This window comes from Oryctolagus cuniculus, chromosome 18 (assembly GCF_051225735.1).
Source record: "Oryctolagus cuniculus isolate XC-2025 breed Fujian yellow rabbit chromosome 18, ASM5122573v1, whole genome shotgun sequence".
In the NCBI taxonomy this organism is placed as follows: Eukaryota; Metazoa; Chordata; class Mammalia; order Lagomorpha; family Leporidae; genus Oryctolagus; species Oryctolagus cuniculus.
The window spans coordinates 50,379,224-50,393,604 of record NC_142884.1 but is presented as its reverse complement, the minus strand read 5'-3'; the positions used below and the strand labels follow the sequence as shown (position 1 = coordinate 50,393,604).

Genomic DNA, 14,381 nt, shown 5'->3' with positions numbered 1-14,381 from the left:
ACTGATGTGAAGATGACAGGTGTATCCTCTGAAGAGCCACTGATTATTCCAGACCCTTCCTTCATAACACACCTGTTGTTACTTTCCTCTTCTTGGCAACCTTCTCTTTGCCAGGCTTCCACAACACTATATTCTCCTGGTTCTGCTCCTCACATCATTCACGCCTAAATGTCTATTTCCAAAAGGCAGCCAGGGCAAGCCTTCAGGGCCTGAGCCTCCTCTGCGGAGCTTTCTCGCAGCTGGCTCCCCCACCTCCTTCAGGTCCTGCCTCAATGTTATTTCTCAGCGAGGTCTCTTCCCTATCACTGATTAAAACCGCATTCCCTCCAATCACTATTCCGTCTTCCTTAATTTTCAGTTTAGTGCTTACCACCAAAGCCATACTACGTATCTTCCTGGTCTGGTCCTTGTTTCCCGACTAGTATCGGTTCCAGGAGCGCAGAAGTTTGCCATGAATCTCTAAAAGTGTATGTTGAATGGCTACTTTTCATGTTTGCATTTTTAGGGAGTTTCACAATGGGCTCTGGATTAAACCTGAGCGTCTAAAGCATATTTTTTTCCTTAGAGGATTGGTATTTGAGGTCATCTGCCTTCGGGATGCGGCAGCAGTGTGCGGTGTCCATAACCGAGAGAAAACCAGCTAAAGCCTTGGCAGCGCACGGACGCTCCATTGCGCAGCCGCATAGGAGCTGGGCGGGGCCTACGCAGCCGCAGAAGGGAATGCGCGGGACTACGCAGCCGTGGATGCCTGGGCGTGTCCGCGCAGCCGCAGAGAGCTGGCGGGACTGAAGCAAATCCTGTCGGTGCATCCCTCCAAAGGCATCAGAGGCCGGGCGGGTTTTGTCCTGGCGCCCCTCGGCGGGGCGGATGAGGCCAACGGTGCTGCTGCGGCGGCGGCTTCGGGCACAGCTCTCGTTCCTTGAGCCGTCGGCACCATGCTGCTGCCCGTGTTCACCCTGAAACTGCGCCACAAAATCAGCCCCCGCATGGTGGCCATAGGGCGCTACGACGGGACTCACCCGTGCCTGGCAGCCGCCACCCAAGCGGGCAAGGTAACCACTCCCACCTGCACCGCCCCTGTCGTCCGCCCTGCACCCTTTCTGGAGGCCGCCCCAGCCCGGGTTGCCGGGCAACCATGGGCGGACGCCCTGTCGTGGTGCTCCACCCTGCCCGGGGTGATGGGGTCCTGCAGGAACAGCTTTGCTGAGCTGTTGATGTTGTCTTAGGGTCGGGCTCTTGGACAGGGTGGAGTCACTGCGCAGATAAGGAGCTTACAGAAGCAGCGTGGCCAGGCTTAGCCGGAATAGCAGGTCCCAGATTCGAGCCCGGGGCCTCTGCCTGCCTCTTGGAGTTCTGTGCACGCTCACCCAGCCTCGTTATAGTGGGGAAGGAAAAGGAGTACAAGGACTCCGAAATGAATGGCATCCAGTTGCAGTTTGAGCCATTGTCGGTGGTCTTTGCCCATAACTTACAAGTGTTTGTTAGGTGCTTACTGCGTGCCAGGTATTGAGCGAGGTGTCTCAGACCTGTATTAAGCCTTCCACAGACTTCTACCGAACACCTCCATTATACTAGATGCAGAGGATTCAGAATTAGGTTGGGGTCCCTACTTTGAGAAATCTTAAATTCTAGAAGGACAACAAAGAAGGCGCATCAAGGCCCTGTGTACTGAAGGAGGCGTATCTAAATTGCGTGGAATACGGTGACACCTAGCGTAATAACTTCTAGCTGTACGCAGCCTTATTATGTTAATTATCTCTGCATCTTGTTAACAAGGCCATGGGCGGTAGCATAGCACAGGTGAGAGGCAGATCTTAGCTCCAGTTCTCACTAATTTCCTGACCTTGGGCAAGGTGTTTAATAACTGTACCTATCACAGCGTGAGGATTAAATAAGCTAATACATGCAAAGTGCTTGGCATATAAGAAGCGCTCACTAATTGTTGGCCGTTGTTTTCTTTTTGTGACCCCCACCCCACCCCCGCCATCCCTTTGTGGATGAGGAATAGTTCAGAGAGGCTGAAAGCTGCGCCTGGGTCACTCTCCTGGAAAGTGGTGGAAATGAGATTAGCGCGTATGTTCTCTGAGCCCATGAAGGTTAAATAAGCTTAGCATTTGGGTAGTGATTGGTAGTTTTCAAGAAACTTCCACCTATGTTGTATGTTATTACTTCATTTGCTATGGCTTGGGATACTTAAGAAGAAAAGATATGATTCGTTTTTATTAAGCAGTGCAATGGAGTAAAGTACTTAGCACCAGGCCTGGACATGATAATGTTATTTTTAGGAAACACTGACAGATGCCAAAACAGGGATTCATATTGGTTCTGCCATTGGCTCACAGTAGCTATATAAATGGGCTGAAAATACCCATATTAACTCAGTCCCTAATTTGAGAGCTTGCTATATGCTGGGTCCTGGTCTTAGTGCTGCAAGTGTATTACTGAAAGTGACAGACATTTTGCCCCTTTGGAGCTTACGTTTGGGAGTGGAGCCAGGCAATTAATATAATGAATGTAAATAGTTCCGTAAGAGAAAAGACAAAGTACAGTGATGGGGATATTAGGAACTTGCTACTTTAGGTTGATCAGATGGACCTCTGAAAAACAGCCATCAGTGGTTTCAAGGAAATGAAACTTATCTGCACATAAGTGGGTTAAGTGCCCTGCAGTCAAAGGAATCAGCAAGTGCAGAAGCCTAGAGCTGGAGACATGCTCCTGTGTTCCCAGCCCACAGAGAGGCTACTAGGGCTGGAAGGGAATGAGGGAGGCCAGGAGGTAGCTATAGGTCAAGTCATATGGGGCTCTGCAGGCCATGGTAAAGACCTTAGTTGTTTGGAGTTTTTTTTTATATATATATATATATATATATATATATATATAAATTATTTATTTTATTTGAAAGGCAGAAAGAAAATCTGCTGGTTCACTCCCCAAATGCGCACAATAGCCAGGGAAGGGCCAGATTGAAGCCAGGAGCTGGAACTCATTGCAGGTCTTCCATGTGTGTGGCCAGGACCTGTGCTGTCACCTGCTGCCTCCCAGGGTGCACATCAGCAGGAAGTTAGAATTGAGAGAGGGACCGTGACTCAAGCTCAGGCGCTCCGGTGTGGGATGAGTGTGTCCCGAGAGGTGCGTCACCGCTTCACCAAACGCTTACCCCGAGGCCTTGATTTTTCCACTGAGTATGATAGGAAGGTAAAGTAAGTGATGGGATTTGGTTTGTTTTAGAGGAGTAACTGGCTGGTATGTGGAGGACACACGGCAGCAGGAGGCAGTTGGGTGAGTGTAGGAGTGAAAGTTGGGAAATTAGGGGGAGTTGCAGAGTGGGAGGATGGAACACTTTATTCTAGGGCTCTTTCTGAAGACTTAAAATAAAAAGCAATGTACTTTGTGTTTGTAATTTAGAAGTTTTGAAAAATTCTGATGTGGTTGTATTGAGACTTAAATTTTTTTTTAATTGAGGAAGGGACCTAAAATCTTTCCTGACCACTGCCCCCACTGTCTACCCACTGAAAATGGTTTTTAGAAGCTTTTTAAAAAATATATTTAATTTTTATTATTTGGAAAGCAGAGGCAGAGAGACATCTTAGTTCTGTTGGTTCACTTTCCAAATGCCCATGATAGTCAGGGGTGGGCCAGGCGGAAGCCAGGAGCTTGCAACTCAGTTTGAGTCTCCAGTGGCAGTGGCAGGGGCCCGAGTCCTTGAGCCATCATCTGCTACTTCCGAGGGAACACAGTGTTTGGAAGCTGAATCAGGACTGGAGCCAGGACTCAAACCCAGGCACACTGATATGGGTTGCTGGCATCCCAAGCGGCACTTTAACTTCTATGCCAGACGCCCGCCTTTATCTTCAGACTTTAAAAACAGATTGATAGGGGCCAGCACTGTGGCTTAGCAGGTAAAGTTACTCCCGTAAGGGAGTCCCTGGCTGCTCCACTTCTGATCCCTGCTGATGCATCTGGGAAATCAGTAGAAGGTGGTCCCCTTCACCCACATGGGAGACCTGGAAGAAGTTCCTGGCTCCTGGCTTTGGATTAGCCCAACTATGGCCGTTTGTGGAGCAAGCCAGTTGCTGGAAGATCTCTGCCTGTCTCTTGCTAACTCTGTCTTTCAAATAAATAAATAAATCTTAAGAAAATTGATAATCATTTGGAGCCAGTGCTGTGGCGCAGCGGGTTAAAGCCCCGGGCTGCAGTGCCGGCATCCCATATGGGTGCTGGTTGAGTCCCAGCTGCTCCTCTTCCGATCCAGCTCTCTGCTATGGCCTGGGAAAGCAGTAGAAGATGGCCCAAGGACTTGGTTCCCTGCATCTGTGTGGGAGACCCTGGGAAGCTCCTGGCTCCTGGCTTAGATCAGCTCAGCTCTGGCCATTGCAGTCATTTGGGGATTGAATCAGCGGAATGGAAGACCTCTGTAACTCTTCCAAATAAATAAAATAAATCTTTTAAAAAATGACAATATTTTATGATCTTAGTAACTCATGAATGTATTTTTCTTTAAAAACAAGCATTCTAGGTAGGGTTAAAGCCAACTGTTTCACTCTGGGGCCTGACTCTCTAGAAACAGGACTGACTGAATTATTATATCTGGGACTCTTGTGAACATGGACCTGCCAATGGGCCTGGGGAAAAGGTTTCTATTTTCATATTATTTGAAAGGTGGAGACACAGAGAGAACTTCCATCTGCTGTTTGCTCCCCAAATGCCTGCAACAGCCAGGGCTGAGCCAGGCTGAAGCCAGGAACATGAAAGCATCCGTTGTGTAGGTGGCAGGGACACAGTACTTGGGCTGTCATCGCCTGCCTCCCCAGGTGTGCATTAGCAGGAGCCAGATTGCAGGTGGTATAGCATGTATCTAGGACCCACACCAGGCTCTGATATGGGCTATGGGCATTCCAGGTGGCGCTGATTTGAGAGGTAGGCATCCTAAGCTGCAGTTTAACCGCTGCACCGAATGCCTGCCCTTCGGAAGGGTCTTCTTGCAGTGTGAACGTGAGTGTTTTCCTCTGGGGACATGCTTTCTCTCACCGTGCAGCTGAGGGTCAGCAGAACAAATGACTGGGTGAACCTCAGCCAGTCCTTTGGAAAGAGTCTAGAAAATGGGCCCTGGGAGTGGTCCATTTTTCAAGCGAATGAGAATGCTATTTCCTTGCCAAAAAGGGACAGGTAGGAGTCCCATGGGACTGAATTTCTGTGTACCCAGAACAGCAGGAGGGGAACCCTGAGAAGTCTGATTCTTGATACTCCTTTTGCTTTTGGCAGAAATCTTTCCATTGCAGTAACAATGAACATGGTACCCATAACTTATTGCTTCTCTGGTTCTTTCTCAGCATGCCTAACTGGTAGAAGTTCCGAAACGTCTTCATTCAGAACTGTTACAAAACAAAGTGTGATATGGTGGCAGCTTCCAGAGCTTAGGGTCTGTGAGCACACCAAGCTTCGTGTTTAGCCCCGTAGAGGTCTCAAGACCTTAGGAAAGGAATTTCAATCTCCTGACCTCATCTGGTAAAGCAGAAGTTAAGGAGTGAGGATGAAGTGCAGTTAATTATCAAAGCATGCTGTAAAGAGTCACACAAATGAGAACATGAAGGCAGTATTCCGTAGCTGCACATGTTTTCTATTTTTCTAGTCCATTCTTTGGAGAATCATTTTTTTATTAAATAGACTAGCTCGTGTAGGTAATTCTTTAATTGTTTGTATTATATCAAAGGGATGGAATACTCCTTTGAAAGTAGCAAACTTGGGGCTGGTGCTGTGGCGCAATAGGTTAATCCTCCACCTGTGGTTCCAGCATCCCATATGGGTGCCGGGATCTAGTCCCGGTTGCTCCTCTTCCAGTCCAGTTCTCTGCTGTGGCCCAGGAGGGCAGTGGAGGATGGTCCAGGTGCTTGGGCCCTGCACCCACGTGGGAAACCAGGAAAGAAGCTCCTGGCTTCGGATCGGCGTAGCTCTGGCCATGACGGCCATTTGGGGAGTGAACCAATGGAAGGAAAACCTTTCTCTCTTTCTCTCTCTCTCTCACTGTCTGTAACTCTACCTGTCAAACAAACCAAAAAAGCAAACTTTATCATTAGAAGGGGCTTAAGGGATCTCTAGTCCAGTTTTTTCCTTTCTCTATATCTGTATATATGTATATCGTGTATGTTTATATATCTACATATATATAGAGAGATAGAATAGATAAATATTTGCCTTCATGGAGCTTTTTTTAGACAATGAAAATTTCTCCAATAAAATTTTTAAAAATTATTTTAAAGGCAGAGAGAACAGAGCGAAAGAGAGAGAGAGAAAGATCTTCCATTCTTTAGTTCACTCCCCAAATGCCTACAGTGGCCAGGCCTGGGCTGGGTCAGGCCAAAGACAAACCCAGAACTCCATCCAGGTTTCCATGTGATGGAGTACATTTTTTACAGAAAATATATGTTTTCACACTATCAGAAAAATAAGAAGTTGAACCATTGTAAGTTAGAGTCTGTCAATACTGAGTATATCTTGTTATACTGTGGCCATTTACTCATTCTGGTATATAAGGTTTGCCTCCCCCCACTCCAATCCCAAACCCAGTTGCCCATCTTGAGACCAGCATCACCCTCCTTGAGAATGCATTTCCTGGCTCAAACCTTTTCACAGAGGAAGCCCAAGGAAGTTGAATTACTTATGCAAACAGTCATACGGCTATATTATGAAGATTCAGGTTGCTGAATTTATTATCTTTGGGCCAAGTATTTAATCCCCCATCTTACTAGTATAGACTTTAAAAAAGCCTGTATTAAAGCCTATATTTAAAAAACCCATGTAGGTTTGTGTGACTGAATTTAAGTTTATAAACAGATTTACTAACTACCACACTGTTAGAAAGGTTAGGAAGTGAATTTGTTAGGTTCTTGGATGAAAGATACTGAAGGAAGTATTAATATTTTTTTGAACACGTGCTAATCATTTTTTTTTAATTTTTAAAGATTTGTTTAATTATTTGAAAGTTAGAGTTATAGAGGGAGAGAGAGACAAAGAGATCCTCCATCTGCTGGTTTACTCTCCAAATGGCTGCAATGTCCGGAGCTGGGCGAATCTGAAGCTAGGAGCCAGGAGCCTCCTCCAGGTCTCTCATGCTGGAGCAGGGGCCCAAGCACTTGGACCATCCTCCACTGCTTTCCCAGGCCACAAAGTAGAGAGCTGGATCAGAAGAGGAGCAGCCAGGATGTGAACTGGTGCCTATATGGGGTGCTGGTGTTGTGGGCAGCAGCTTAACCCGCTATGCCACAATGCCGGCCCCGGCAGTGTTAATCCTGTTTATTTTTTTTTTAAAGATTTTTATTTACTTGAGAGGTAGAGTTACAGACAGTGAGAGGGCAAGACAGAGAGAAAGGTCTTCCTTCCATTGGTTCACCTCCCAGATGGCTGCAACAGCCAGAACTGCGCCAATCTGAAGCCGGGAGCCTCTTCCTGGTCTCCCACATGGGTGCAGGGGCCCAAGGACTTGGGCCATATTCCACTGCTTTCCCAGGCCATGGCGGAGAGCTGGATTGGAAGAGGAGCAGCCGGGACTAGAACTGCCCCAATCTTGTTTTCTATAATCTTGGTGTCTAGCAATCACAGTGAAGCTGGTAGCAGCTCCCTGTAGTTTAGTCAGGGAAGTCTGGTTTGTAAAAGTGCTTGCACATCCTGCTGGGGGTAGTATATAGGTTGCCCTGGTAAGTGACAACTAGCTCTTGTTCATTACCTTGTTTTTACAAGGCTGAGAACCACTGGATTTCTTTAATTTGTAGCAGCTGAAAGTTGGCCATACCTAGAACTGTGTATGAGTGTTTGAAGTTTTATAGGTGATTAAAGTGACTTCTTGCTAGTGTTAATATCTGTTAATGAAATTCTTTTTGTTGTTAAAGTATGATGCTAATTTTACATATTTAAGGGAGTATAATTAACTATTTTTGTTTTAGGTTTTTATTCACAATCCTCATACCCGGAGCCAGCATTTCAGTGCGCCCAGGGTCTTCCAGAGCCCTCTGGAATCAGATGTTTCTCTTCTCAACATTAACCAGGCAGTGAGCTGTCTGACTGCAGGAGTATTGAACCCGGAGCTTGGCTATGATACTCTTTTAGTGGGGACGCAGACCAATCTTTTGGCTTATGATGTCTACAATAACTCAGATTTGTTCTACAGAGAGGCAAGTACAATCCTTTATACCATAAAATTCCCATTACCTCATTAATGTCCACTTTTTTTTTTTATGCTTGAAAGAGATCAGACAATGTTTTTGGTCTGTTTATGTGACTTTTACAGTGTAACCAATATGGAGATTTTGCCATTTAATTTTGCCATTTGCTTCATGTTCTTGGAACCTCTTTATTTGTTCATGGAGGGTCATTGGTGACCCTCCAGCCTATCTCTATTAGGTCCATCCATGATACTGTCACCTGTCAAGATCTCCCACTGGGAATTCAGCCAAGAGCTGAGAAGCCAGCAGAGAGGTCTCCTGGTGACTGTGCATTGATGTTTAAAGTACAAGTTTGTAGGAGAAGCCCTTATTATAGCCTGCCATCTACAGGCTGCTGCAGCCTTAATACCCAAGTAATTAATGGTCTTACAGAAAAGACAGAGAAACAAAAAGAAAAAGTTACCCATAATTTCTTCATCCGGAAATAAGATTTAACTCTTAAATTTATTTATCTGGATTTTTTGCTAAATATATGAGTAAAATTATTTTACAAAATAAGATCATACCATATACATGTAGCCTTTTACTTTTTCTTTCTAATAACAGGATTATTATAATTAACATACCATGCAGTTTACCCACTTTTTAATAAGTATTTGATTTTTTAAAGTTTATTTAAATTTATTTGAAAGACAGAATGACAAGGGGAGAGAGAGAGAAAGAGAGAGAGAGAGAGATTCCATCTGCTGGTTCACTCCCCAACTGCCTGCAACAGTCAGAGCTGGGTCAGGCTGAAACCAGGAGCTTGGAATTCCACCTGGGTCTCTAACTTGGATGGCAGGCACTCAAGTAGTTGAGCTGTCTGCTGCCTGCCAGGGTGTGCATTAGCAGGAAGCTGGAAGGGAGGCAGAAGCAGGACTTGATCCTAGGCACTCTGATATGGAATGCTTGCCCTGAAGTTACCTATTTAAAGTATGCTATTCAGGGCCCAGCATTGTGGCACAGCAGGTTAAAGACCCGGCCTATAGCACCAGAATCCCATATGGGCGCCGGTTTGAGTCCTGGCTGCTCCACTTCTGATCCAACTCCCTGCTAATGGATCTGGGAAAGCAGTGGAAGATGGCCTGAGTCCTTGGGCCCCTGCACCCCTGTGGGAGACCTGGAAGAAGCTCCTGACTCCTGGCTTTGGGTTGGCTCAGCTCCTGCCATTGCAGCCATTTGGGGAGTGAACCAGCAGATGTAAGACCTCTCTTTCTCTTACCTCTCTTTCTAACTCTATCTTTCAAATAAATAAAATAAATCTTAAAAAAAAATAAAGTATACAATTCAGTGGCTTTTAATTCATTTACAGTTGCATAACATCACTACAGTCAATTTCAGACATCTTAATTATCCCAAAAAGAAGCTTCATGCCCATTTTAGGAGTAACTCTCATTTTCTTTTTTTAAAGAACTGCAAGCTCTTCCTCTTCTTCTTTTCATCTAAATTTTTATTTATTTGAAGGGGAGAGAGATGGAATGGGAGAGAGCGAGAGCGAGAGATCAGGCTCGAGAGATCTTTCATCTCCTGATTTACTTCTCAAATGCCTGCAACAGCTGGGGATGTGCCAGGCGAAAGCCAGCAGCCCAAAACTCAATCCAAGTCTCCCACGTGGTGTCAGGGACCCAACTACTTGAGTTGTCATCTGCTCTCCCCAGAGTGCACATTGGCAGGAAACGAATCAGAAGCAGATCCAGAACTTGAACCTGGGCACTTCCATGTGGAATATAGGCATCCTAACTGGCATTTTAACTGCTATACCAGGTGCCTGCCCCACACTCTCCTTTTCCTTAGCCTCCTAACCTTAGGCAGCCTGTAATCTACTTTCTGGCTCTGTATGTTTGCCTATGATAAACATTTCATGAATAAGTAATCATATAATACCTTATATATTCTGTGACTTATTTTTTAGCATAGTATTTTGCAGGTTGATCCATGTTGTAGCATGTATCAGTACTTCATTCCTTTTTATGACTGAAAAATATTCCTTTGCATGTATATACCATATTTTACTTATCTATTCATGAGTTAATGGACATCCTGCTCCCTAGCTATTACATATAGCCTTTCCATTCCTTAATATATTGTAACTGAGTCTTATATGGAGTTACTGTATATTTATTTGTCATTCTTATTTGTTCTGTGGTATTTCATAGTTTGTTTCATCAATTCAGTATTATCAAACACTTATGTTTTTTCCACTCTTTCTCAATTATAGTTGATACAGTGATAATCTTTGCCCACTTCTCTGATTATTTCCTAAGAATAAATTTCTGGAAATACTAGTACATTTTGTTTACATTTTTTTATTGAGGTAAAATATACCTACTGTGAAATGCACAAACCTTAATTGTACAATTTGGTGAGTTTTGCTCTTGTAACCAACACCTCCAATAAGAATATAGAACATTTCTGTCACTTCAGAAAGTATTACTGTGCCCCATTCCAATAAATTCTTACTTCACACAGGGAATCACTGTTCTGACTTCTGTCAGCATACATTAGCTTGCTCTGTTCTTGATTTCATACAAATTCAGAATGTATTCTTTGTTGTATGTCTTCTTTCACTCAGTAGTATCTGAGGTATTTATTAATTCTGAATGGTAAAACCATGAGGGTGTTTGCTTTATTATTCTTTGTAATTCTTAGTAACTTTTAAATTTAAAAGAATAGTAGTAAGAGAACTGGGTAATGGTATTAAAAGCCTTTCAATCCAAGATGGTGTCTGTAAATCACGAAGTTTGGGTGTTTACATCATGTCTTGATTTTTTGGAGAGTTTGCCTTCTAGAACCCTGAGGTCCTGAGCCTTGGATTGTCCTAACAGCGAGGTGCGAGGACAGAGCTGTGCGTTTACCCTGTGTCTGTGCTCCCTGTGGTGGGTGTTGGTGGATAGCCGTGGCTGCCTCTCGGGAGATCACGTGGCTTCACACAAATGATGGTAGAGGAATTTGGGTATCCAAATAAAGACATGGATATACTTGACCTCCAGTGTGCCCATAGGTCATTATACCTGAGATTGTGTGTCTTTTTTTCTTCTAGGTAACAGACGGGGCAAATGCAATTGTGCTGGGGACGTTGGGAGATATTTCCTCTCCTCTTGCAATCATTGGTGGAAATTGTGCTCTTCAGGGTTTTGATCATGAAGGAAATGATCTCTTTTGGACGGTATGGAGAAGAACACATTCTGTTTGATACTTTTAAACATTTTTACTTGTAATGTTTTTCAGGTTTTTTTTTTTTTTTTGTTAACCACTGACTGTTGAATAATAAAAAATGAAATAGTCTTGTAATTCTATACACTAAGAAAGAATATGAATAATTTGAATAGCATCCATTGGTGTATTGCAAAGTCTTCTTCCTCATAAAGCTGATTGATTTGTATTAAGTGAAAAAAGATGTATAGTAATGATTTTTGGTTTTATTTTCAGGTTACTGGAGACAATGTTCATTCCTTGGCCTTGTGTGACTTTGATGGTGATGGGAAGAAAGAGGTATGGAGAAAATACCTCTGGTGTGTTTAACTTAATACATTTTTCTATGAGAGTGGCAGTATGGAGAAAAATCTTCACTTGTCATGGCTGATTTTGGTGTCCTGGTGCCTGAGTGATGAGCTAACTGACTGACTGTCTTTCTCCACTCTTTTGTGCATTTACTCACTTGTATTTGTCTAATTCAAAAGTCAAGGCCACGATGTTTTGAAGACACAAGAGAGAGCAGAACAGTTGATGGGAACTGAGTCATATTCAGTCTTAGACATTGCTCTGGCGCCATCTTAATTAAGTAGCTTCCAGTTTTGGCTAGCTTGTTCAGAAATGTTAAAGTTTCAGAGATTGGCTCTTGGCCTTTGAAATTATTCCTCCGGTCACTGTGGAAGTTGGCTTCTCGAGCAGCCAGAGGCTGGGAGGTGCTGTGCTGAGCGCTGCTTGCCCTGTCTTGTCCTTGGGTGTTTGAACCAGGAAGCATTTTCAGGTGCTCAGTGAAAAGCTGTGTTCTGGCCAGATGTGCACCCACAGGGCAGATGAAATCTGTAGCGGCCAGTTTTCTTTACTCACTGGATCTGTTGACCCTCCATTAGCGGGAACCTCTGAGCATCTGCGTACTGGGGCGCTGGAACTCTTGGGTGGCAGTAAGAGCATAAGCAGTACTCTGACAGTCTTTGGTTTCACTTACAAAATTTTCCTGCATTCACTTACTAAACTAAATGTGGCTGATTTCTATTTTAACCCCGAAGCTTCTCGTTGGTTCTGAGGATTTTGACATCCGAGTTTTTAAAGAAGACGAGATTGTGGCAGAAATGACAGAAACAGAGGTAAGACATAACTGCTTCGGAATTGTGGTAGCCCTGGGGGCAGTGGGTCAACAACGTTCAATATTACATGAAATTAGAGTGCCAGGACATCTTCACACAACCCAGATGGCTTTAGGAATAAAACTGTGGTGGTCACCCAGAGCCACATGTTCCAGAGAAAGAAGCATTTAAAAACCCTGTATTAAGATATATTTTGAGGGATGAGCTTTTGCCCGAGTGGTTAAGATGCCGGCTTGGGATGTTGTATTCTGTGTTTTAGTGCCTGGGCTCGAGTCCCAGCTGCTTTCCCTGCTGATGTGCACTGTGGGGAGGCACCAGGTGATGGCTCAAGTAATTGGGTCTCTGCCACCCATGTGGAAGACTGGGATTGAGTTCCCTAGCCCTGGCTGTTGTAAGCATTTGGGGAGTGGATCAGCAAATGGAAATTCTCTGTTTATCCGTCTATGCCTCTCTCTCTCTGGCTCTTAATAAATGAAAAAAAATGAATAAATAAAAATAAAAAATAATAAAATGAAAACAGCATGAGAGGTAAAAGTAGAAAACATGAACCAATGGAAAAGGAAGACCTTTCTGTCTCTCTCTCACTGTCCACTCTGCCTGTCAAAAAAAAAAAGATATATTTTAAAAAGACTGATTAGAGAAAAATTAAGTATAGTTGAATACATAATGATTAGTTAATCCATGTAATAATAATAATTATAATAATAATGGAAATCATTTATTATGTACCTATTATATAACAGATACTATTTTAAATGCTTTATATGAAGTAACTCATTGAATCCTTACAACTCTAATAGGAAGGTATTAATATTATTTCCAAAAATTAGAAAAGTTAAATGTTACGTTGAGTTTTTGTATAAGTCCCCTCCCCTCCAAAAAAAAATCCTAGCTCAAGGATCACTGGCCTGGCTGGCGCCACGGCTCACTAGGCTAATCCTCCGCCTTGCGGCGCTGGCACACCGGGTTCTAGTCCCGGTCGGGGCACAGGATTCTGTCCCAGTTGCCCCTCTTCCAGGCCAGCTCTCTGCTGTGGCCAGGGAGTGCAGTGGAGGATGACCCAAGTGCTTGGGCCCTGCACCCCATGGGAGACCAGGAGAAGTACCTGGCTCCTGCCATCGGATCAGTGCGGTGCGCTGGCCGCGGCGGCCATTGGAGGGTGAACCAACGGCAAAGGAAGACCTTTCTCTCTGTCTCTCTCTCTCACTGTCCACTCTGCCTGTCAAAAAAAAAAAAAAAAAAAAAAAAAAGATAAAAAAATAAAATAAAAAGAATCACTGGCCTGTAGGTTCTGCATTATTGTATCTCTTTCATTCTTTTTTTTTTTTTTTTTAAGATTTATTTATTTATTATCTTAAAGGCAGAGTTACAGAGAGTCAGAGACACAGAGAGAGAGAGAGGTCTTCCATCCGCTGGTTCATTCCCCAAATGGGCACAATGGCTGGAGCTGGGCCAATCCGAAGCCAGGAGCCAGGAGCTTCCTCTGGGTTTCCCACGTGGATGCAGGGGCCCAAGGACTTGGGTCATCTTCTGTTGCTTTCCCAGGCCACAGCAGAGAGCTGGATTGGAAGTGGAGCAGCTGGGACTCGAACCAGCGCCCATATGGGATGCCAGCACTGCAAGTGGCAGCTTTACCAGATATGCCACAGCGCCGGACCCATCTCTTTCATTCTAATTTGTATTATACTTTTTCATTTGGTAGGACTTATTCAGCTTTTCTTGGATTTTTGTTTATTGTCAGCCCTGGATATGAGGAAAGAATGTTTTTGAGACGTTTTTCCTAAATCCTGGAAGAGGAGAAGAGAACATGTAGCAGAGCAGGGATTTGAGGGGATCTGTTGGTTGTCTAGTCCACATCAAAAAGAAAGGAAAAGAA

General features: G+C 44.1%; 1 protein-coding gene across 1 annotated transcript in view; it reads left to right on the top strand.

Moving 5' to 3' along the window:
• Positions 1-710: 710 nt before the first annotated feature.
• The window catches only part of BBS2 (Bardet-Biedl syndrome 2), a 29,635-nt gene continuing 15,964 nt past the window's right edge, over positions 711-14,381 (top strand). The window contains exons 1-5 of the mRNA XM_002711528.6: positions 711-1,052; positions 7,938-8,165; positions 11,236-11,361; positions 11,625-11,687; positions 12,428-12,505. Of these exons, the coding sequence (XP_002711574.3) occupies positions 936-1,052; positions 7,938-8,165; positions 11,236-11,361; positions 11,625-11,687; positions 12,428-12,505 (612 nt within the window). The 5' untranslated portion in view covers positions 711-935. The remainder of the gene's footprint in view (positions 1,053-7,937; positions 8,166-11,235; positions 11,362-11,624; positions 11,688-12,427; positions 12,506-14,381) is intronic.